This window comes from Salmo salar, chromosome 02 (assembly GCF_965601325.2).
Source record: "Salmo salar chromosome 02, fSalSal1, whole genome shotgun sequence".
Classification (NCBI taxonomy): domain Eukaryota; kingdom Metazoa; phylum Chordata; class Actinopteri; order Salmoniformes; family Salmonidae; genus Salmo; species Salmo salar.
The window spans coordinates 71,888,420-71,911,008 of NC_138292.1; the positions used below are offsets into that span (position 1 = coordinate 71,888,420).

The 22,589-nt window shown below is 43.8% G+C and overlaps 1 protein-coding gene across 1 annotated transcript in view; it reads right to left on the bottom strand.

The window, feature by feature from the left end:
* LOC106591151 (slit homolog 1 protein) overlaps positions 1-22,589 on the bottom strand; it is a 164,518-nt gene that overhangs the window by 38,450 nt on the left and 103,479 nt on the right. Inside the window, exons 5-15 of the mRNA XM_082966607.1 lie at positions 16,367-16,438; positions 16,005-16,076; positions 15,615-15,686; positions 12,472-12,635; positions 11,876-12,023; positions 7,742-7,813; positions 5,388-5,459; positions 3,941-4,012; positions 2,619-2,762; positions 741-904; positions 85-108 (exon numbers count right to left, since the gene is read on the bottom strand). Coding sequence (XP_082822733.1) covers positions 85-108; positions 741-904; positions 2,619-2,762; positions 3,941-4,012; positions 5,388-5,459; positions 7,742-7,813; positions 11,876-12,023; positions 12,472-12,635; positions 15,615-15,686; positions 16,005-16,076; positions 16,367-16,438 — 1,076 coding nt within the window. The remainder of the gene's footprint in view (positions 1-84; positions 109-740; positions 905-2,618; positions 2,763-3,940; positions 4,013-5,387; positions 5,460-7,741; positions 7,814-11,875; positions 12,024-12,471; positions 12,636-15,614; positions 15,687-16,004; positions 16,077-16,366; positions 16,439-22,589) is intronic.

Here is a 22,589-nt window from a genome sequence, read left to right on the forward strand (position 1 = left end):
CAGATACAGATATACAGTATAATATACTACAGTATGTATATACAGAAGTACACATACGGATATGTAGAACTAACACACACGTACCTGGGATGTGGTACTGCTCCTTAGCTACCATGGAAACAGAAAAACAAGTTAAGTTTACTGACAGTTTAAGGGGGATGGCATCAGCATATAGAATATTCATATATACTGTAGAATGCAGCAGCTTTGTGATTTTTCAAATGTTTGTTTTCCTACTCTAAGATAGATATATCTATATCTCTGATGAATAAGAAAGCAGCAGCTCCTGGCCCTGTAACGTGTTGTTTTCTGTTTCATATATAACTACGTCATCTCCATGGTATCATGGTTTCACATAACTCTATGTAATGCCTTATAACCTGTCATAACCTGTACCAGCTCTAAAGCACACAGATCAAGGAGCCATTACTGGTTTCACTGGAGCTGGGTTGGCAGATAACGCTGGCAGATAATGCTGGCCTATAACGCTGGCAGATGAAGGGAAAGAGTGCCGTGTGTGTGCTGGGACGGAGCCTTTCATAAGTTGGAACAAGGTGATGTAGCTAGACACACACACTGCAGGCACACACACACACACACACACACACACACACACACACACACACACACACACACACACACACACACACACACACACACACACACACACACACACACACACACACACACACACACACACACACAGTCAGATGACCACAGACAGACAGACACACACACACCAGAGCAACGGAACTTCTTGCTCTTGATCTGCCCGATGCGTTTGTTGGCCAGTCTGCGTGGGCTGGCACAGCGGGCACCGCTGGTCTCTATGGGGTTGGACCTCAGGTAGTCTGCCAGCCATTTCAGGTTACAGTCACACACAAACGGGTTCTGGGCCAGGTGACTAGGGGGAGAGAGGGGTCAGAGGTCAGGTTATAAAAGAATATGGAGGGCCCAACCACTTCTGGTTTTGTTTATACCTGGTAGTTAATTGATTCCAGGTCCTGGACTCCCCAAACACTTCTGGTTTGTTTCTACCTGACCGTTAATTGATTCCAGGTCCCGGACGGTCTAAACACTTCCGGTTTTGTTTCTACCTAGTAGTTAATTGCACTCACCCGGTGTCCCAGGTCTGAATTAGTCCCTTATTACAAGGAGAGGATGAAAAGCAGAAGTGTTTGGGCCCTCCAGGACCATCATTGAACAGACCTGCTCTAATATTATATGGATGTGAAGACTTCATCTGTATGCATCAGTATGTAGGATTGAAAATGTATGTATGCCTGTTTGGGTAGTGTATTTGACAGTACCGTAAATTCCGGACTATAAGCCGCAACTTTTTTCCCAGGCTTTGAACCTCGCGGCTTAAACAATGACGCGGCTAATATATGGATTTTTCCCGCTTTCAATTTTTTTTTCTTCAAAAAAACACATTCTGTGACGTGCTCAGTTTTTTGGCGGCATGAAGCTTTCATTAGACCAATGAAATTGCTGAACGGGTTAAGGTCAAACAACTTTTTTGTTTACTGTTTAGATTAAATCGAGCGCTCTCAAACTTCCCATCATTCTGATTACGGTAGTCATTTTGTCACCCTCATCATGGCAAAGACACGGAGAAATGCATATGATGCAGCTTTCAAGTTGAAGGCGATTGATCTGGCTGTTGGAAAAGGAAATAGAGCTGCTGCACGGGAGCTTGGTCTTAATGAGTCGATGATAAGACGTTGGAAACAGCAGCGTGAGGAATTGACTCAAAATTGAATTTTTTTGTTGTTGTTACAAGCCGTGTTTCGTTAAAGCCTATTTATTTTTGTTACAAGCCGTGTTTCGTTAAAGCCTATTTATTTATGTTACAAGCCGTGTTTCGTTAAAGCCTGTGTAAAGTTCATTTGTTTCAATGTACCGGTAGGCACCTGCGGCTTATGTGCGGCTTATTTATGTTCAAAATAATATATATTTTTTAATTCAGTGGGTGCGGCTTATATTCAGGTGCGCTTAATAGTCCAGAAATTACGGTACACCTATGCATACCACAGTGTCTGTATACTGTGTGAAGGTGTGTGTGCATCCGTGCGTGTGTGTGCATCCGTGCGTGTGTGTGTGTGTGACTCACAGTACTGTGTGGGGGTGTGAAGGTGTGTGTGCATCCGTGTGTGTGTGTGTGTGTGTGTGAGACTCACAGTGTCTGTATACTGTGTGGGGGTGTGAAGGTGTGTGTGTGTGTGTGTGTGTGTGTGTGTGTGTACGTGTGTGAGAGAGACTCACAGTGTCTGTATACTGTGTGAAGGTGTGTGTGCATCCGTGCGTGTGTGTGCATCCGTGCGTGTGTGTGTGTGACTCACAGTACTGTGTGGGGGTGTGAAGGTGTGTGTGCATCCGTGTGTGTGTGTGTGTGTGTGTGAGACTCACAGTGTCTGTATACTGTGTGGGGGTGTGAAGGTGTGTGTGTGTGTGTGTGTGTACGTGTGTGAGAGAGACTCACAGTGTCTGTATACTGTGTGGGGGTGTGAAGGGTGTGTGTGTGTGTGTGTGTGTGTGTGTGTGTGTGTGTGTGTGTGTGTGTGTGTGTGTGTGTGTGTGTGTGTGTGTGTGTGTGTGTGTGTGTGTGTGAGACTCACAGTGTCTGTATACTGTGTAGGGGTGAGAAGGTTCCTTTAGCTAGGGTCTGGATCTTGTTGTCGTAGAGAGACAGCAGAGCTAGATTCTCTAGGTCCTGGAAGGCTGTGGCTCGAATACAGTGGATCTTATTGGCATTCAGGAGACTGGGAGAGGGGGAGAGAGAGAGAGAGAGAGAGAGAGAGAGAGAGACAGAGGGGAGAGAGAGTGAGGATGGAGAAAGAGAGAGAGAGATGGGGGAGAAAGAGAGGGAGTGAGGGATGGAGAGAGAGGGAGAGCGATAGAGCAGGAGATAGAGAGAGGGGGATGGAGGGAGAGAGAGAGAGGGGGGGATGGAGGGAGAGAGAGAGAGAGAGAGAGAGAGAGAGAGGGAGAGAAGAGAAGAGAAGTTCCTAAACTAAAAGCACATACTGTATATCAGGCTCTGGTCAAAATTAGTGCACTACATGGGGAATGATTTAGGAAGTAGACAGTATAGTGCACTACATAGGGAATGGGGAATGATTTAGGAAGTAGACAGTATAGTGCACTACACAGGGAATATGGTGTGTTTTAGGAAGTAGACAGTATAGTGCACTACATAGGGAATAGGGTATGATCTAGGATGTAGACAGTACAGTGCACTACATATGGAATAGGGTATGATCTAGGGAGTAGACAGTATAGTGCACTACATAGGGAATAGGGTATGATCTAGGAAGTAGACAGTATAGTGCACTACATAGGGAATGATCTAGGAAGTAGACAGTACAGTGCACTACATAGGGAATAGAGTATGATCTAGGAAGTAGACAGTATAGTGCACTACATAGGGAATAGGGTATGATCTAGGAAGTAGACAGTATAGTGCACTACATAGGGAATAGGGTATGATCTAGGAAGTAGACAGTATAGTGCACTACATAGGGAATAGGGTATGATCTAGGAAGTAGACAGTACAGTGCACTACATATGGAATAGGGTATGATTTAATAAGTAGACAGTACAGTGCATTACATAGGGAATAGGGTATGATCTCAGAAGTAGACAGTACAGTGTACTACATAGGGAATAGGGTATGATTTAATAAGTAGACAGTATAATGCACTACATAGGGAATAGGGTATGATCTAGGAAGTAGACAGTACAGTGTACTACATAGGGAATAGGGTATGATTTAGGAAGTAGACAGTATAGTGCACTACATAGGGACTAGGGAATGATTTAGGAAGTAGACAATACAGTGCACTACATAGGGAATGGGGTATGATTTAATAAGTAGACAGTATAGTGCACTACATAGGGAATAGGGTATGATCTAGGAAGTAGACAGAATAGTACTTACAGCAGTTCTAGAGAGCTGAGTCCCTCAAACAGTCCTCTGGGGAGATCTGTGATCTTATTACCATACAGGACCCTGTAGAGACCATATAGAATAAGACTCAGTACTATACCAGTAACACCATGATAATATTACCATACAGGACCCTGTAGAGACCATATAGAATAAGACTCAGTACTATACCAGTAACACCATGATAATATTACCATACAGGACCCTGTAGAGACCATATAGAATAAGACTCAGTACTATAGCAGTAACACCATGATAATATTACCATACAGGACCCTGTAGAGACCATATAGAATAAGACTCAGTACTATACCAGTAACACCATGATAATATTACCATACAGGACCCTGTAGAGACCATATAGAATAAGACTCAGTACTATACCAGTAACACCATGATAATATTACCATACAGGACCCTGTAGAGACCATATAGAATAAGACTCAGTACTATACCAGTAACACCATGATAATATTACCATACAGGACCCTGTAGAGACCATATAGAATAAGACTCAGTACTATACCAGTAACACCATGATAATATTACCATACAGGACCCTGTAGAGACCATATAGAATAAGACTCAGTACTATACCAGTAACACCATGATAATATTACCATACAGGACCCTGTAGAGACCATATAGAATAAGACTCAGTACTATACCAGTAACACCATGATAATATTACCATACAGGACCCTGTAGAGACCATATAGAATAAGACTCAGTACTATACCAGTAACACCATGACAATACTAGACAACATGGAGCTCAGGATTCTGTGGCCCCATCTGGCTCATATCACTCATAAGAGGGAGCTGGAACACACCCACACTAAAAGGCACGGCACAGTCCCATTCATCCCAGACAGGGCTATCCCCTAAGGGGACACTTACCAACTACCAACCCCCTCTCCTCCCCTGGACCCCCACAGAAAACAAACACACACACACACACACTGTCTCCCAGACCTCCCATTGAGGCTGATTCAGTAGGACGTTTAACTTTATATAAACACTATACATTATTCACAATGATATGTACACACACACTCCCTCATGATCATGTATATGCTACAGACGTGTATAACACAGACAGAGACATGTCAACACTACGTTAGTACACACAGACTGACAGACACACAGACTGACAGACACACAGACGGCGACACACAGACACACACACACTGATGGCGACACACAGACACACACACACTGATGGCGACACACAGACACACACACACTGATGGCGACACACACTTATGGCGACACACAGACACTAATGGCGACACACACACACTGATGGTTACACACAGACACACACACTGATGGCGACACACAGACACTAATGGTGACACACACACACTGATGGTTACACACAGACACACACACTGATGGTTACACACAGACACACACACTGATGCAAACAGACTCACAGTGAGTTGAGGGCTCTCAGGCCTTGGAAAACATCGGGAGCAATCTCTGATATTTGGTTGTTACTCAGATCTCTGGAAAGAAGGAACAACAACAGTGTTACACTGAGAACCATGACCTTTGACCTCACACTCTCTCTGACGTCACCACTTAATGACATCTTCTTTAGAGGGCTGCTTCCTAAATGGCACACTATTCACTATATAGTGCACTACTTTTGACCAGGCCACTATTCATTACATTTACATTTTAGTCATTTAGCAGACACTCTTATCCAGAGCGACTTACAGTAGTGAATGCATACATTTCATACATTTTTTTCCGTACTGGTCCCCCGTGGGAATTGAACCCACAACCCTGGCGTTGCAAACACCATGCTCTACCAACTGAGCCACACACTATTCACTATATAGTGCACTACTTTTGACCAGGCCAAATAGGAGTCTGGTCAAAGTAGTGCCCTATATAGAGAATATGATGCCATTTCCTAGTTGGGATGCAGCAGACAATGGAAATGCATCCTACAACCTTGTTGAGATGATATAAACCATGCAGAAGAGAAAAACCACAAGAGGACCAGGCTAAGGGGAGGTCTCCTGGAATCTAGCCCACAGAAGAGCTCCCGTGTTGGGCCTCAGAAGTCCAAACCCTCTCCTGGATTAGATGGTACATTTTAAAAAATTTTTTATTTAACCTTTATTTATACAGGTTGTTCTCATTGAGATAACATCTCTTTTCCAAGAGAGACCTGGTCCAATAGCAGCAAGGGGAACAACATTTCAGACAAAACAACTTACATACACTAACACATCATTAAACAAAACTATAAACACACAGACAGTACAACAAAAACATTTTACGTAAAAAAAAACACGAAAGTCTTGACTAAAAACAGCTGTCCTAAAGACAATTACACTCTTCTATGATTTATACATCGATCAAGTGTTTAAACTCCCCCAAGGAAACGGTACTTTAAGAGAATGATGAAATTCAAACGTGTGCACACACACAGACACTGACACACACTAACCCTCCACTTACACTTTCTACCCCTCATCCTGCCTTAACCCCCCTCGCCCTAGCTCACTGAGAGTTCAACTAAAGGTCTCCAAAAACCAGTAGCAGATAACAGATAAGACTCTTACTGTATATAATCACTTTGTAGGGTAGGAGACAGGGAGTTGGGGGGGTTGTGAACTGTAGAGGTCAAAGGTGGAAGGTCAGGAGTTTTATTTGATTTTATTAGGATATCTTTTAGTGCTCATTTGGACTAATCTAAGAGTCCTTAAACTTAAAAAAATAAAATAATAATTATAATATGATCCCATTTTCACGTATAACACACTGTTACAAACAGACATAATACACTGGCATATTGACCAGATAAATACTCTTAGCAGTCTGAAAAGATAGATTGGTTCCTTCATCTACCATAGTCCTGCACAACCTTCCAATTTATTATATTTAAATGGTTCTAAAGTATTACTTGATTTTATATATTGAAAGGTTTCTGGTTTGCTCAGATAAATTATTCCATTTCTTTATTGTACTAAATTGAAATGTTATTTTGCCAATTTCTCTTTTCTGTCTGGATAACACATAGAGAGTGGACAATCTTTTCCTAGTACTTACTGAATGTCTGTCTCTTACCAACTGAATACTGTTGTGAATAGAGTTTGGCTGTTTTAAATGGTGTACATTGTGAAATCAACAAGCATGTTTTTTTTCTTCAATTATCTTGTTGCTTGATGACCAACCAAGAGCATTGAGCATGACTTCAACAAAATAACCATATCTCCACTTTAAAACAATCCTCGCTGCTTTGTTCTGTTCAATCTGCAGCCTCCTATTTTAACTTGCTGATGCATGTTAAACCACAGAACAGTAGTTCACCTGATTCCCAATTAATGCTTAGGCTGTTTTCTTAAGAATCTTTCCTGCTAAATATTTAGCTATCCTTCTGATCATGCATGCCGTTTTATTTGACATTTTTACATAGATGAGTTATTTGAGACGACCATGATACGCAGTTGTCTAGCTGCACCCCTCAATTGGTTTCTACCACTTCCTGAATTTGTACTCCCCCGTACTTAATTGCATCCCATGCTGCGTTGGCCTTTTCCTGGTGGAACAGACCAACATAACCGTAGGTTTCTTGGTGGGCAAAACAAGTTTGTTCTGGCAAACCCAATCCCTGATATTTCCCAGATCTACTTGTAGAGCTTGCTGAATCTTTTGAACCGATTGTCTTGCTGTATACATTGTAGTATCATCTGAAAACATAGCAGCTTGAGTTTCAGATTAGACATAAGGAAGGTGGTTGGTGTATATTAAGTAAAGGGGGTCGACTAGTTACATTCTGCGCAGCTTCTTGTAGGAGGTGAAGGCCCCAGGGGGAACTGACTTGATACCATTCTGCTCCAGACGACTAGGAGGGAGAGAAGGAGGGGAGAAAAAGGGAGAGGGCGGGAGACAGAAGGGAGGAGAAGGGAGGGGGAGAGACCCATCGGCAATGAGATTCATTCAAATGACACCCATGTAAGACATAGGAGAAACTTCGGTTAGTCTCTCTTTCTCTCTGTGTGTGTGTGTAAGTATGTGTGTGTTTTGTGTGTGTGAGAGAGAGAGAGGAAATGTTGAGGGTATCAGACACAGTTTGACATATTTGTGTGACTGGAGCCGTTAGCTTACCATGGGAATGCTCACCTGTTAAACTGCCAAACCACTTACAGACTGCAGCATTACACTACTAACCCCTCTGTCTGTCTCTCTCCTTCTGTCTCTCTCTCCTTCTGTCTGTTATTCCTCTGAGAAAGTCCCTCTTTCTCTCCCTAACCTCAAACACATTCTACTATTTCCTCATCCTCCTCTCACCATCTCTCTCTCTCTTCTTCTCTCCCTCCTGTCTGTGTGAGTGTGTGTGTGTGTGTGTGCATGATCATGCGTGTGCATGTGTGTGTGTCCTTCAGATCTAAGAGGTTAAACCAAGGGAGATGTTATGTTAAGAGATGAGCCTGGGGGGGGGGCTGCTGTCAGGGAATAGAAATATCCTTTCTAGAGCAGCTCTGATGCATTAATGACACACACACATCCACTCTTATTGGTCAGGTGGCCACATATTCTTCTGACTGGATAAACTGTAGCATATACGAATATTAATACAGGATATCCAATGACAAACAGACATATCCCTGGTCCACTCTTATTGGCCAGCGGGCCACCGGATCAATATGCAATGACAATCATGATGATTATACTGTATTTATATGGCCCAAGAACAGTATGAATGGTCATATGTCGTGTGGTTATTCTACATGGTGTGGTTATTCTATGTGGTGTGGTTATTCTATGTGGAGTGGTTATTCAACATGGTGCGGTTATTCTACATGGTGTGGTTATTCTACATGGTGTGGTTATTCTGGATGGTGTGGTTATTCTGTATGATGTGGTTATTCTACGTGGTGCAGTTATTCTACATGGTGCGGTTATTCTACATGGTGTGGTTATTCTACATGGTGGATTTATTCTACATGGTATGGTTATTCCGTATGATGTAGTTATTCTACGTGGTGCGGTTATTCTACGTGGTGCGGTTATTCTACGTGGTGCGGTTATTCTACGTGGTGCGGTTATTCTACGCCGTGCGGTTATTCTACATGGTGTGGTTATTCTACATGGTGGATTTATTCTACATGGTGTGGTTATTCTGGATGGTGTGGTTATTCCGTATGATGTAGTTATTCTACGTGGTGTGGTTATTCTACGTGGTGCGGTTATTCTACGTGGTGCGGTTATTCTACGTGGTGCGGTTATTCTACGTGGTGCGGTTATTCTACGTGGTGCGGTTATTCTACGCCGTGCGGTTATTCTACATGGTGTGGTTATTCTACATGGTGGATTTATTCTACATGGTGTGGTTATTCTGGATGGTGTGGTTATTCCGTATGATGTAGTTATTCTACGTGGTGTGGTTATTCTACGTGGTGCGGTTATTCTACGTGGTGCGGTTATTCTACATGGTGCGGTTATTCTACATGGTGCGGTTGTTCTTTATGGTGTGGTTATTCTACATGGTGTTGTTATTCTGTATGATGTGGTTATTCTAAATGGTGTGGTTATTCTACATGGTGTTGTTATTCTGTATGGTGTGGTTATTCTATATGATGTGGTTATTATACGTGGTGTGGTTATTCTACGTGGTGTGGTTATTCTACGTGGTGTGGTTACTCTACATGGTGTGGTTACTCTGCATGGTGTGGTTACTCTACATGGTGTGGTTACTCTACATGGTGTGATTACTCTACATGGTGCGATTATTCTACATGGTGCGGTTATTCTACGTGGTGCGGTTATTCTACATCGTGCGGTTATTCTACATGGTGTGGTTATTCTACATGGTGGATTTATTCTACATGGTGTGGTTATTCTGGATGGTGTGGTTATTCCGTATGATGTAGTTATTCTACGTGGTGCGGTTATTCTACATGGTGCGGTTATTCTACATGGTGTGGTTATTCTACATCGTGGATTTAACTACATGGTGTGGTTATTCTGGATGGTGTGGTTATTCCGTATGATGTAGTTATTCTACGTGGTGTGGTTATTCTACGTGGTGCGGTTATTCTACGTGGTGCGGTTATTCTACGTGGTGCGGTTATTCTACATGGTGCGGTTATTCTACATGGTGCGGTTATTCTACATGGTGTGGTTATTCTACATGGTGTTGTTATTCTATATGATGTGGTTATTATACGTGGTGTGGTTATTCTATATGATGTGGTTATTATACGTGGTGTGGTTATTCTACGTGGTGTGGTTATTCTACGTGGTGTGGTTATTCTACGTGGTGTGGTTATTCTACGTGGTGTGGTTATTCTACGTGGTGTGGTTATTCTACATGGTGTGATTATTCTACATGGTGTGGTTACTCTACATGGTGTGATTACTCTACATGGTGTGATTACTCTACATGGTGTGATTACTCTACGTGGTGTGGTTATTCTATGTGGTGCGGTTATTCTACGTGGTGCAGTTATTCTACATGGTGGATTTATTCTACATGGTGGGGTTATTCTGTATGGTGTGGTTATTCTATATGATGTAGTTATTCTACATGGTGTGGTTATTCTACATGCTGTGGTTATTCTACATGGTGGATTTACTCTACATGGTGTGGTTATTCTATATGGTGTGGTTATTCTACATGGTGTGGTTATTCTACGTGGTGTGGTTATTCTACGTGGTGTGGTTATTCTACGTGGTGTGGTTATTCTACGTGGTGTGGTTATTCTACATGATGTGGTTATTCTATATGATGTGGTTATTATACGTGGTGTGGTTATTCTACGTGGTGTGGTTATTCTACGTGGTGTGGTTATTCTACATGGTGTGATTATTCTACATGGTGTGGTTACTCTACATGGTGTGATTACTCTACATGGTGTGATTACTCTACATGGTGTGATTACTCTACGTGGTGTGGTTATTCTATGTGGTGCGGTTATTCTACGTGGTGCAGTTATTCTACATGGTGGATTTATTCTACATGGTGGGGTTATTCTGTATGGTGTGGTTATTCTATATGATGTAGTTATTCTACATGGTGTGGTTATTCTACATGCTGTGGTTATTCTACATGGTGGATTTACTCTACATGGTGTGGTTATTCTATATGGTGTGGTTATTCTACATGGTGTGGTTATTCTACATGGTGGATTTATTCTACATGGTGTGGTTATTCTACATGGTGTGGTAATTCTATATGGTGTCGTTATTCTGTATGTGTCGTTATTCTGTATGGTGTAGTTATTCTATATGGTGTAGTTATTCTATATGGTGGGGTTATTCTGTATGGTGTGGTTATTCTATATGATGTAGTTATTCTACATGGTGTGGTTATTCTACATGCTGTGGTTATTCTACATGGTGGATTTACTCTACATGGTGTGGTTATTCTATATGGTGTGGTTATTCTACATGGTGTGGTTAATCTACATGGTGGATTTATTCTACATGGTGTGGTTATTGTACATGGTGTGGTAATTCTATATGGTGTCGTTATTCTGTATGTGTCGTTATTCTGTATGGTGTAGTTATTCTATATGGTGTAGTTATTCTATATGGTGTGGTTATTCTGTATGGTGTGTGATGTCTCAATGACCTTACTGTTTGTCTGTTTTTGTGATGCAGAATAGAGATTGGTCTCAATGGGATTTCCTACTTAAATAAGGTTAAATTCATAAATCAAATAAATCAATACTAACACCTGTAAGTAAATTGACCAGGTGTGGTGATGAGCATGAACTGACCATGTCGACTGTCTCAGATCTCGGTCATGGCTTCAAGGGGGTGAGCAGGTATGGCAGTGAGGCCCTCGTATCTTATAAACCATCGTTATAGCTTTGTGGTCTTGTTGACCGTGTGTGGTCTTGTTGACCGTGTGTGGTCTTGTTGACCGTGTGTGGTCATGCTGACCGCGTGCAGTACTCACATCTCGGTCATGGCTTCAGGCAGGTGAGCAGGTATGGCAGTGAGGCCTTTGCCTCTACAGTCTACGATGTTGTTACTACAGGAACACATGGGAGGACAGGAGCCAGACGCCAGGCTACACGGCTGGACAAACGCACTGTCACTCTGACCTGAAGAGAGAGAGAGAGAGAGAGAGAAAGACAAAGAGAGTGAGCGAGAGAGAGCGAGCGAGCAAAAAAGACAAAGGGAGAGAGCGAGAGAGAAAGAGAGAGTTTAGAATGAGAAAGAGTGATTAGTGTGTATTATTGTATGATTATAAGTTGCTATGTAAATACCAGGTGATTGCTGGACAGTAAATAAAAGTCATACCAAGGGAAGGACATGGCATAGAAAGGCTGCACACAAATTCTAGTACTGTATCTCAGCTGATGAACTCTAACCTCTGACCTCTGTCTTACCTGAGCAGGTGACCTCTACAGGTAAACTCTACCCTCTAGCCTCTGACCCCTGTCTTACCTGAGCAGGTGACCTCTACAGGTAAACTCTACCCTCTAACCCCTGTCTTGACTGAGCAGGTGACCTCTACAGGTAAACTCTATCCTCTGACCCCTGCCTTACCTGAGCAGGTGAACTCGTTCTTCTGCAGTTCAGCCAGGTTGAGTCCCCTGAGGGTTGGAGGGGAGCTGCACTGTGTGTACAGACCCAGGGTGGGCCTCTGTCTCAGCCAGGGAGACAACCAGGACAGGTGACAGTCACACCTCAGACTGTTAGAGTGGAGACGACTGGAGGGAGAGGACGAGGAAGGAGGAGGTTTACTGTCCAATGTACCAGGATGTCAAAGGAAATTTATTGTGCTTTCTCAACCCTCTGTAAAACACAGAGACATTGGAGTAGAGGGTAAACACTAGGAGAGAGGGAGAGGAGGGGATCACTTATCCATCTCTCACTGAGACTCTCACTCCAAACCATCATCGCGCGCACACACACACTGTCTGAACCAGTTTCCCCCATACTGTTGTAACCCTATACTCTAACCCTAACTCTCAGCTTTAACAATGGAGGGGTTTCTAGTTGTGTGTGTGTGTGTGTGTGTGTGTGTGTGTGTGTGTGTGTGTGTGTGTGTGTGTGTGTGTGATTTTCAGGGGCTTAACAGTTTGATTTCCACGGGCGTCTGTCGTTGGACAGTTTGTTGACAGGAGCTTGGTGCCTTGAAGTCCCAGCAAATCACCCACAACCCTTCTGTGGTGGGTGGAAGGGGACCAAGACTCCTTAGAATGGGACTTGGGGTTTGGTTCCCCCCCAAGATGCTGGGCCTTTTTCTGAGACAGCGCTACATCTCTGATTGACTGGTTTATGGGTACAGAGGCATTCATACAAGATGTGTGTATTTGAAGTGTGTTTCTCACTAGTGGTTGGCTCAGCCAAATTTCGGTAGGCATCTGCCTCTGATTCCAAAGGTTGCATGTTCGAATCCAGCGATAGAAAGTTGTTGTTTTTGATATTTTAGTTTTAAGCCCATCTCAAACCTTAAACATTCAGAGTTAATGCCCAACCTTAAAGCTGCAATATGTCACTTTTTGGGTGACCCGACCAAATTCACATAGACATTCTTATTGAAACAAGTCCAAGAAGCAGTAGATCTGTTCTATGTGCACTACTTCTATGCTTCCCGTGCTTAAATTACATGTTTGCGTCTTTTACTTTCGATTTTGCTTCAAACAGCTGAAAATACAATATATTTGCTTATTTAAATCACATACATTTAAATTAGGCAAACTATTAGAATTTTAACAACCAGGAAATGGCGGAGCGATATCTGCATAGTGCATCTTTAAGGTCTTGGAATTAATGCCTGAACATAACCCTTACCTTAAATATACAGAGTTAATGCCTGAACATAACCCTTACCTTAAATATTCAGAGTTAATGCCTGAACATAACCCTTACCTTAAATATTCAGAGTTAATGCCTGAACATAACCCTTACCTTAAATATTCAGAGTTAATGCCTGAACATAACCCTTACCTTAAATATTCAGAGTTAATGCCTGAACATAACCCTTACCTTAAATATTCAGAGTTAATACCTGAACATAACCCTTACCTTAAATATTCAGAGTTAATGCCTGAACATAACCCTTACCTTAAATATACAGAGTTAATACCTGAACATAAACCTTACCTTAAATATACAGAGTTAATACCTGAACATAACCCTTACCTTAAATATTCAGAGTTAATGCCTGAACATAACCCTTACCTTAAATATACAGAGTTAATACCTGAACATAACCCTTACCTTAAATATTCAGAGTTAATGCCTGAACATAACCCTTACCTTAAATATTCAGAGTTAATACCTGAACATAACCCTTACCTTAAATATTCAGAGTTAATGCCTGAACATAACCCTTACCTTAAATATTCAGAGTTAATACCTGAACATAAACCTTACCTTAAATATACAGAGTTAATACCTGAACATAACCCTTACCTTAAATATACAGAGTTAATACCTGAACATAACCCTTACCTTAAATATACAGAGTTAATACCTGAACATAACCCTTACCTTAAATATTCAGAGTTAATGCCTAAACTTAAGCTTAAATACTTAGAAATTTGAAGTTTGGGAAACATGGATGAACTTCTAATTCTGACGCGAGACTGAGAGCTGGTAGGGTTGGCTATGTTTGGCCTGTCAGAGAAGTATAGAGTTGCCCTCCTTCCACACTGATCTTAGGTCAGTTTTGTGTTTTCACCCTAATGGATAAGATTCGGAAAGGATGACCAAAGTCGCTATTCTTATAGCATCTCAGAGTAGGAGTACTGGTCTACAATCAGTTTTCCCTTTAAGATCATAATGAATTAGATCACATGGACAAGGGGGACCTGATCCTAGATCTGCACCTGTAGGGGTATCTTCATCCTGATCTGTTTATACAATAACTGTGTCACTGAGTAGTAGTGATGAGAAAAACCATAGTTGAATATCACAATATTATTCTTGACAATATATACTTCGACTCCAAGTATCGATTTGTAAAAAACAGGTAGTGTTAATTAGTGCTAATCGGCTGTAGCTGCGCCAAAACTAATCAAAACAAAATGTTCTCCTGCTCTCTCATCTCTCTGCAGCAGACGCATAGCGAGCAATATGTTCCCAGATAGCACGCACCCGTCTGCCTAACGTGGGCACGATGTATACAGGGTACATTGGGAAGATGCCGTTTATACAGCGTTTGCTTATTGCCAAGACGTCTTACAGATGTATTTAGAGTGCCTACATTCTACATTCTACAGTTCTACATTGTTTATGCGTCGGTCAGACATCAACATTCTATTCTGATGTCTCTGTGACATCTTCCCAATGGGAAAACATTCCCTAAACAACATATTCTCCACGCAATTTGATATGTCGGCCACCTAAGTGTCATGAGTTCCCTGGCAGTGCATGTTATCTGGGTTTGAACATCAAATCACAATCAAATTGCAGAATCTAATAGCAATACATCTAGAATCATGAGAATCCCAATACATCTAGAATCGCAATACATCTAGAATCATGAGAATCGCAATACATCTAGAATCCCAATACATCTAGAATCGCAATACATCTAGAATCATGAGAATCACAATACATCTAGAATGGTGAGAATCGTAATACATATTGAATCGGCACCTAAGTGTCATGAGTTCCCTGGCAGTCCTACTGAATAGTGTTGGATTGTGGGTACTGCAGTAAAATGGAGAGGGACTCACAAGGTGCGTAGTTTGGGCATGTGGTTGAAACTGGAGACTGGAATGCTGCTTATGTTGTTGTTGTTCAATGTGCTGCCGAGAGAGAGAGAGAGAGAGAGAGAGAGAGAGAGTGAGAGAGAGGGAGGAAAGAGGGATCGAAAGAGAGAGGGAATGAGGGAGAGAGGAGAGAGGGAGAGAAAAAGAGAAAGGGAGAGAAAGAGGGAGAGAGAAAGAGAGAGAGGGAAATAGAGAAAGAGAGAGCAATAGAGAGAGAGAAAGACAGAGAGGTAAAGGAAAAGAAAGAAAGAGAGAGTAATAGAGAGATGGAGAGAGAGGCGGAGAGAATATTAGATGACATTCCTTAGGAGAAGAAAGCTACACACAGACACAGTCTCTCTCTATAATACTTACAGAACCTCCAGAGTTCTCAGAGCACGGAAGGCCCCCTCCTCGATGCAAGTGATGTGGTTCTTATCCAGTTGACTGTAGACACAAAACACATATAATGGCTTCCATTAGTGTGTGTATGTATGTATGTGTGTGTGAGAGAGAGAGAGAGAGAGAGAGAGAGAGAGAGAGAGAGAGAGAGAGAGAGAGAGAGAGAGAGAGAGAGAGAGAGAGAGAGAGAGAGAGAGAGAGAGAGAGAGAGAGAGAGAGAGAGAGAGAGAGAGAGAGAGAGAGAGAGAGAGAGAGAGAGAGAGAGAGAGAGAGAGAGAGAGAGAGAGAGAGAGAGAGAGAGAGAGAGAGAGAGAGAGTGTGCATGTGTCACTCACAGGTTCCTGATGTCCGTGGCCCCTCTGAAAGCTCTCCTGGGAATGGCTTGGATAGCATTCTCACTAAGGTCCCTGAGAAGGAAGGAGGGAAGGGGTGAGAGAGAGAGAGAGAGAGAAAAAAATGAAAGGAAAGAAAGACAATTTAAACAAAGTGTAGCTTTTTCAATGTAAAATCCATGTGGAAGGAAAGGATCTATGAAAAGAAGAGGAGTGTGGAGAAGACAGTGTTGTTCAGTGTGGAGCAGACAGTGTTGATCAGTGTGGAGCAGACAGTGTTGATCAGTGTGGAGCAGACAGTGTTGATCAGTGTAGAGCAGACAGTGTTGATCAGTGTGGAGCAGACAGTGTTGATCAGTGTAGAGCAGACAGTGTTGATCAGTGTGGAGCAGACAGTGTTGATCAGTGTGGAGCAGACAGTGTTGATCAGTGTAGAGCAGATAGTGTTGATCAGTGTGGAGCAGACAGTGTTGATCAGTGTAGAGCAGACAGTGTTGAGTGATGTAGAGCAGACAGTGTTGATCAGTGTAGAGCAGACAGTGTTGATCAGTGTAGAGCAGACAGTGTTGATCAGTGTAGAGCAGACAGTGTTGAGTGATGTAGAGCAGACAGTGTTGATCAGTGTAGAGCAGACAGTGTTGATCAGTGTGGAGCAGACAGTGTTGATCAGTGTGGAGCAGACAGTGTTGATCAGTGTAGAGCAGACAGTATTGATCAGTGTGGGGCAGACAGTGTTGATCAGTGTAGAGCAGACAGTGTTGATCAGTGTGGAGCAGACAGTGTTGATCAGTGTGGAGCAGACAGTGTTGATCAGTGTGGAGCAGACAGTGTTGATCAGTGTAGAGCAGACAGTGTTGATCAGTGTGGAGCAGACAGTGTTGATCAGTGTGGAGCAGACAGTGTTGATTATGTGGAGCAGACAGTGTCGATCAGTGTAGAGCAGACAGTGTTGATCAGTGTAGAGCAGACAGTGTTGATCAGTGTAGAGCAGACAGTGTTGATCAGTGTAGAGCAGACAGTGTGGAGCAGACAGTGTTGATCAGTGTGGAGCAGACAGTGTTGATCAGTGTGGAGCAGACAGTGTTGATCAGTGTAGAGCAGACAGTGTTGAGTGATGTAGAGCAGACAGTGTTGATCAGTGTGGAGCAGACAGTGTTGATCAGTGTGGAGCAGACAGTGTTGATCAGTGTAGAGCAGACAGTGTTGAGTGATGTAGAGCAGACAGTGTTGATCAGTGTAGAGCAGACAGTGTTGATCAGTGTAGAGCAGACAGTGTTGATCAGTGTAGAGCAGACAGTGTGGAGCAGACAGTGTTGATCAGTGTGGAGCAGACAGTGTTGATCAGTGTGGAGCAGACAGTGTTGATCAGTGTAGAGCAGACAGTGTTGAGTGATGTAGAGCAGACAGTGTTGATCAGTGTAGAGCAGACAGTGTTGATCAGTGTGGAGCAGACAGTGTGGAGCAGACAGTGTTGATCAGTGTAGAGCAGACAGTGTTGATCAGTGTGGAGCAGACAGTGTTGATCAGTGTAGAGCAGACAGTGTGGAGCAGACAGTGTTGTTCAGTATAGAGCAGACAGTGTTGATCAGTGTAGAGCAGACAGTGTTGACCAGTGTGGAGCAGACAGTGTTGAGTGATGTAGAGCAGACAGTGTTGAGTGATGTAGAGCAGACAGTGTTGATCAGTGTAGAGCAGACAGTGTTGATCAGTGTAGAGCAGACAGTGTTGATCAGTGTAGAGCAGACAGTGTTGATCAGTGTAGAGCAGACAGTGTTGATCAGTGTAGAGCAGACAGTGTTGAGTGATGTAGAGCAGACTGTGTTGATCAGTGTAGAGCAGACAGTGTTGATCAGTGTAGCGCAGACAGTGTTGATCAGTGTAGAGCAGACAGTGTTCAGTGATGTAGAGCAGACAGTGTTGATCAGTGTAGAGCAGACAGTATTGATCAGTGTGGAGCAGACAGTGTTCAGTGATGTAGAGCAGACAGTGTTGATCAGTGTAGAGCAGACAGTGTTGATCAGTGTGGAGCAGACAGTGTTGATCAGTGTGGAGCAGACAGTGTTGATCAGTGTAGAGCAGATAGTGTTGATCAGTGTGGAGCAGACAGTGTTGATCAGTGTAGAGCAGACAGTGTTGAGTGATGTAGAGCAGACAGTGTTGATCAGTGTAGAGCAGACAGTGTTGATCAGTGTAGAGCAGACAGTGTTGATCAGTGTAGAGCAGACAGTGTTGAGTGATGTAGAGCAGACAGTGTTGATCAGTGTGGAGCAGACAGTGTTGATCAGTGTGGAGCAGACCGTGTTGATCAGTGTAGAGCAGACAGTGTTGAGTGATGTAGAGCAGACAGTGTTGATCAGTGTAGAGCAGACAGTGTTGATCAGTGTGGAGCAGACCGTGTTGATCAGTGTAGAGCAGACAGTGTTGATCAGTGTGGAGCAGACAGTGTTGATCAGTGTAGAGCAGACAGTGTTGATCAGTGTAGAGCAGACAGTGTTGATCAGTGTAGAGCAGACAGTGTTGATCAGTGTGGAGCAGACAGTGTTGATCAGTGTGGAGCAGACAGTGTTGATCAGTGTGGAGCAGACAGTGTTGATCAGTGTAGAGCAGACAGTGTGGAGCAGACAGTGTTGTTCAGTATAGAGCAGACAGTGTTGATCAGTGTAGAGCAGACAGTGTTGACCAGTGTGGAGCAGGCAGTGTTGAGTGATGTAGAGCAGACAGTGTTAAGTGATGTAGAGCAGACAGTGTTGATCAGTGTAGAGCAGACAGTGTTGATCAGTGTAGAGCAGACAGTGTTGACCAGTGTAGAGCAGACAGTGTAGAGCAGACAGTGTTGATCAGTGTAGAGCACACAGTGTTGAGTGATGTAGAGCAGACTGTATGATCAGTGTAGAGCAGACAGTGTTGATCAGTGTAGCGCAGACAGTGTTGATCAGTGTAGAGCAGACAGTGTTCAGTGATGTAGAGCAGACAGTGTTGATCAGTGTAGAGCAGACAGTATTGATCAGTGTAGAGCAGACAGTGTTGAGTGATGTAGAGCAGACTGTGTTGATCAGTGTAGAGCAGACAGTGTTGATCAGTGTAGCGCAGACAGTGTTGATCAGTGTAGAGCAGACAGTGTTCAGTGATGTAGAGCAGACAGTGTTGATCAGTGTAGAGCAGACAGTATTGATCAGTGTGGAGCAGACAGTGTTCAGTGATGTAGAGCAGACAGTGTTGATCAGTGTAGAGCAGACAGTGTTGACCAGTGTGGAGCAGACAGTGTTGATCAGTGTGGAGCAGACAGTGTTGATCAGTGTGGAGCAGACAGTGTTGATCAGTGTGGAGCAGACAGTGTTGATCAGTGTAGAGCAGACAGTGTTGATCAGTGTGGAGCAGACAGTTTTGAGTGATGTAGAGCAGACAGTGTTGATCAGTGTAGAGCAGACAGTGTTGATCAGTGTAGAGCAGACAGTGTTGATCAGTGTAGAGCAGACAGTGTTGATCAGTGTGGAGCAGACAGTGTTGATCAGTGTAGAGCAGACAGTATTGATCAGTGTGGAGCAGACAGTGTTCAGTGATGTAGAGCAGACAGTGTTGACCAGTGTGGAGCAGACAGTGTTGATCAGTGTGGAGCAGACATTATTGATCAGTGTAGAGCAGACAGTGTTGATCAGTGTGGAGCAGACAGTGGTGATCAGTGTAGAGTAGACAGTGTTGAGTGTTGTAGAGCAGACAGTGTTGATCAGTGTGGAGCAGACAGTGTTGAGTGATGTAGAGCAGACAGTGTTGATCAGTGTGGAGCAGACAGCGTTGATCAGTGTGGAGCAGACAGTGTTGATCAGTGTGGAGCAGACAGTGTTGATCAGTGTGGAGCAGACAGAGTGGAGTGATGTAGAGCAGACAGTGTTGATCAGTGTAGAGCAGACAGTGTTGATCAGTGTAGAGCAGACAGTGTTGAGTGATGTAGAGCAGACAGTGTTGATCAGTGTGGAGCAGACAGTGTTGATCAGTGTAGAGCAGACAGTGTTGATCAGTGTGGAGCAGACAGTGTTGATCAGTGTGGAGCAGACAGTGTTGATCAGTGTAGAGCAGACAGTGTTGATCAGTGTAGAGCAGACAGTGTTGATCAGTGTAGAGCAGACAGTGTAGAGCAGACAGTGTTGATCAGTGTAGAGCAGACAGTGTTGATCAGTGTAGAGCAGACAGTGTTGATCAGTGTAGAGCAGACAGTGTTGATCAGTGTAGAGCAGACAGTGTTGATCAGTGTAGAGCAGACAGTTGAGTAATTGGTGGCTGTGTTTCCTCCCAGAGACCAGTTTTATCTGCTCTATCGCACTGTGTTTGGTCATGTAAAGTACACACACAGACCATGAACTAGGGACTGGGCCCCTGGCTCCCTCTCTTTTCCTCTGTCTCCCTCTCTATCGCTCTCTCCCTTTTTCTCTCTTTTCATCTCTTTCAGTCTACCACTCCTCTCTCCATCTCTCTCCCTCCTCTCTCTGTCTGTTCCACAACATTACCACTAGGTCTCCATCATGATATTATCTTAATGTGTTTCCCCGGCCCTGGGGCCTAGACGCCGGCAGGAAGCCTGGGCCTGCAGTGACTGAGCGGCCCCAGGGAGGGCCTACTGCAGCTTGAGTAGACTCTGGCACTCTTCCATTTGCTGTGGAGAGGGGAACCACAGGGTTGTCTATGTTTGTTTGTTTGTCTGTCTGTATGTCTGTGTGTGTTTCTGTGTCTGTGTGTGTATGCATGTGTGTAGATAATGCGTCATACCCTGGAGGATTTCAAACACACTATTAACCTCCCAACCAGCCCACAGAGACTATCAGAGCAGCCCACAGAGACTATCAGAGCAGCCCACAGAGACTATCAGAGCAGCCCACAGAGACTATCAGAGCAGCCCACAGAGACTATCAGAGCAGCCCACAGAGACTATCAGAGCAGCCCACAGAGACTATCAGAGCAGCCCACAGAGACTATCAGAGCAGCCCACAGAGACTATCAGAGCAGCCCACAGAGACTATCAGAGCAGCCCACAGAGACTATCAGAGCAGCCCACAGAGACTATCAGAGCAGCCCACAGAGACTATCAGAGCAGCCCACAGAGACTATCAGAGCAGCCCACAGAGACTATCAGAGCAGCCCGCAGAGACTATCAGAGCAGCCCGCAGAGACTATCAGAGCAGCCCGCAGAGACTATCAGAGCAGCCCGCAGAGACTATCAGAGCAGCCCGCTGAGAAAGATGGGAATGTAGAGGGTGATAGATTGAAGGAGGGGAATGTAGAGGGTGATAGATTGAAGGAGGGGAATGTAGAGGGTGATAGATTGAGAGAACATGAAAAGAGAATGATGGATATAGTGGAAGAGTGGAATGGAGTGAGTAAAAGTGAGGGATGGATATAGAGAATGAAAGATGGATAATGGGTGAAAGGGATGGATAGAGTGTATGAGAGAGAGAAAGAGACAGCGTGACAGAAGGATGGATAAAGTGAGAGAGGGAGTGGAGTTGGTGAGAGATTGGTTGCGATAACACGTACAGTTTTTCTGCTCCATTTCAGATTGAGGTCAGAGTCAGTGAACCAACACATAGACAGACACACAGCAGGGAGGAGGGAGGAGGGAGGGAGGGAGGGAGGGAGGGAGGGAGGGAGGGAGAGAGAGAGAGAGAGAGAGAGAGATGGAAATTTGAGAGAGAAAGAGAGAGAGAGATGGAAATTTGAGAGAGAAAGAGAGAGAGAGATGGAAATTTGAGAGAGAAAGAGAGAGAGGGGCAGATGTGAGAATTGGAGGGTGAGAAAGGGGGTGAGAGATGGAGAGGGTGTAAATGGATTTTGTGGAGAGATATAGAACATGGATGTATGGATCTAAGGTCAAATGTGTGTGTGCTTTCGCTCTCCCTCCCTCATCTCTACCTGATCATCTCTCATCTCTACCTGATCATCTCTCATCTCTACCTGATCATCTCTCTCCCTCCCTCATCTCTACCTGATCATCTATCATCTCTACCTGATCATCTCTCTCCCTCCCTCATCTCTACCTGATCATCTCTCATCTCTACCTGATCATCTCTCTCCCTCCCTCATCTCTACCTGATCATCTCTCTCCCTCCCTCATCTCTACCTGATCATCTCTCTCCCTCCCTCATCTCTACCTGATCATCTCTCTCCCTCCCTCATCTCTACCTGATCATCTATCATCTCTACCTGATCATCTCTCTCCCTCCCTCATCTCTACCTG